This window comes from Cebus imitator, unplaced genomic scaffold (genome assembly GCF_001604975.1).
Source record: "Cebus imitator isolate Cc_AM_T3 unplaced genomic scaffold, Cebus_imitator-1.0 Scaffold0, whole genome shotgun sequence".
NCBI classification, from domain to species: domain Eukaryota; kingdom Metazoa; phylum Chordata; class Mammalia; order Primates; family Cebidae; genus Cebus; species Cebus imitator.
This window is the reverse complement of record NW_016107315.1, coordinates 14,811,842-14,813,854: the sequence shown is the minus strand read 5'-3', so window position 1 is coordinate 14,813,854 and position 2,013 is coordinate 14,811,842. Positions and strand designations below refer to the sequence as shown.

Sequence of the window (2,013 nt, the reverse complement as noted above, 5' to 3'; positions counted from 1 at the left end):
ACATAGAGGAAAAGTTTTAAAGGAATAAGGAGGTAATAACATCACCATCCAATGTGAAAAATAGTAACTTTGGGGGTTATTTCTTTGCAAGATTTTTGGATGGCTTTCAAGTAGTTGTAATCATTTTGAATATGTAATTTATTTAACTTAATGTCATTAAAGTACAAACTTTCTCCATGTTATTTTTTTTCTGACTCCCAAACCTCTTTCATTGCGGGGTATGGGCCTCTGGGCGGCCCTCACTGCACAGCTTGTTCATTGGCGCTGCCTCCCGAGTCCTGGGGCTTCATCATGTCGAGGAGATCGGGCGGACTGGAGAACGGCTCGATGTGCAGCGCCTCAAAGGTGTCATCTACCCGGAGGGCCAGCCCCACCGTGGCTGGGGCCTGTGGTCGTGCTGTTTGGCTGGTGAAGCCGCACTCGCCCAGTGTCTTGCCATCATCCAAGAGTTGGTCGTCCTTGTACAGCCGCTGTTCGTCGGGTGGCCGCCTGAGGATTTCCTCCACGATGCGCTTCAGCTCGAACACCGTGCTGGACTCCTTGGCGTTAGTGAAGATGGTGGTCTTGTGGCGCCGGATCATGAGAAACACGTCCATCGCGGCGACAGCCTCCCCAGTCGCTGCGCAGGCGCTGTCGCGCTCCGCCCCTTTCCCGGCAGCCCGCGCGCGGCCTGGCGTGCCCCGCGCCGCCCCGCCTCCCCCGGCGAAGGCCGTTTTTTCCATGCTATCGTACTGGCTTTCTATGAGACTATTTTATAGCTACATAATATTGTAAATTTACCATGAAGGACTGAAGACATACAAGAAGATAAAAAGAATAATGGAATGAACATCCATGTATCTCACAGAGCTTAAGAAATAAAACATTATCAGGCCAGGCGCTGTGACTCACTCTCCTGTAATCCCAGCACTTTGGGAGGCCGAGGTGGGCGTATCACCTGACGTCAGGAGTTCGAGACGAGCCTGATCAACATGGAGAAACCCTGTCTTTACTAAAAATACAAAAAATTTAGCCAGGCCTGGTGGTGCATGCCTATAATCCCAGCTACTCAGGGGCCGAGACGGGATAATTGCTTCAACCCGGGAGGCGGAGGTCTCAGTGAGCTGAGATAGCTCCACTGCACTCCAGCCTGGGCAGCAAGAGAGAAACAATGTCTCAAAAACAAACATTATCAATGCAATTGATACCCTCTGTGTAATCATCCTCATTTGCAGCTCCCTCCATCTCTAACATATGTAACCACTGTCTGAAATTTGGTGATTATTCAGCTCATACATTTCTTTATGCTTTTACCACATATGTATGTATTGTTAAGTAATATGTAATATTATTTGCATGTTTCGAAGTTTATATAATTAGTATCATGAAACATGTAAAGTATTCTACAACTTTTGTTTCCTGCTCAACGTTATGATTATGGAAGTTGCCCATGTTGATTCATATTTGCTCAAATATTTAATAAACATATGTATTTATATAAATATATCCTCAAATAAATATATAATAATTTCTCTTGTGTTTTCATACTGTTCAATATTCAGGTGGTTTGCAGCCACAAATAATGTTTTGACAAGTGTCTTTCTGCATAATACATATATTTTTCTCATTTAGGATAATTCCCTGGTGTTAAATTACCAAAGAGCATGAACATTTTTAACATCCTTGCACATACTTACTGCCACACTGGAGGATTGTACAAATTTTGTATTGCCACCAAACATATCAGTTCCTTGTTTTATCACATACTAGCAGCTATGGATGATATAACTAGTTCTTTCTTCAATTTTGGCTAATTTGCTTAGCGAAAACTGCTACACTGATTTCCGGTGAAGTTGAAATTGAAAAACTTTTCCATGTTATCTGTAATCATATGAACTCCTTTGTCTTTTCATACATTTTGCCCATCAGTACTGTTGGAAACAGTGTTTTATCTTAATAGCTTTTTTATATAACACTATACTAACTCTTGTTAAATTAGCTACAGATACTTTTCCTAGTTTTTTTTTTTTTTTT

At 42.4% G+C, this 2,013-nt stretch overlaps 1 protein-coding gene across 1 annotated transcript; it reads right to left on the bottom strand.

Moving 5' to 3' along the window:
- Positions 1–239: 239 nt before the first annotated feature.
- Positions 240–654, bottom strand: LOC108301646 (elongin-B-like). The gene has a single exon (XM_037736884.1). The coding sequence runs from the start codon at positions 594–596 to the stop codon at positions 240–242; it is 357 nt and encodes a 118-aa protein (XP_037592812.1). The 5' UTR covers positions 597–654.
- Positions 655–2,013: the final 1,359 nt, after the last annotated feature.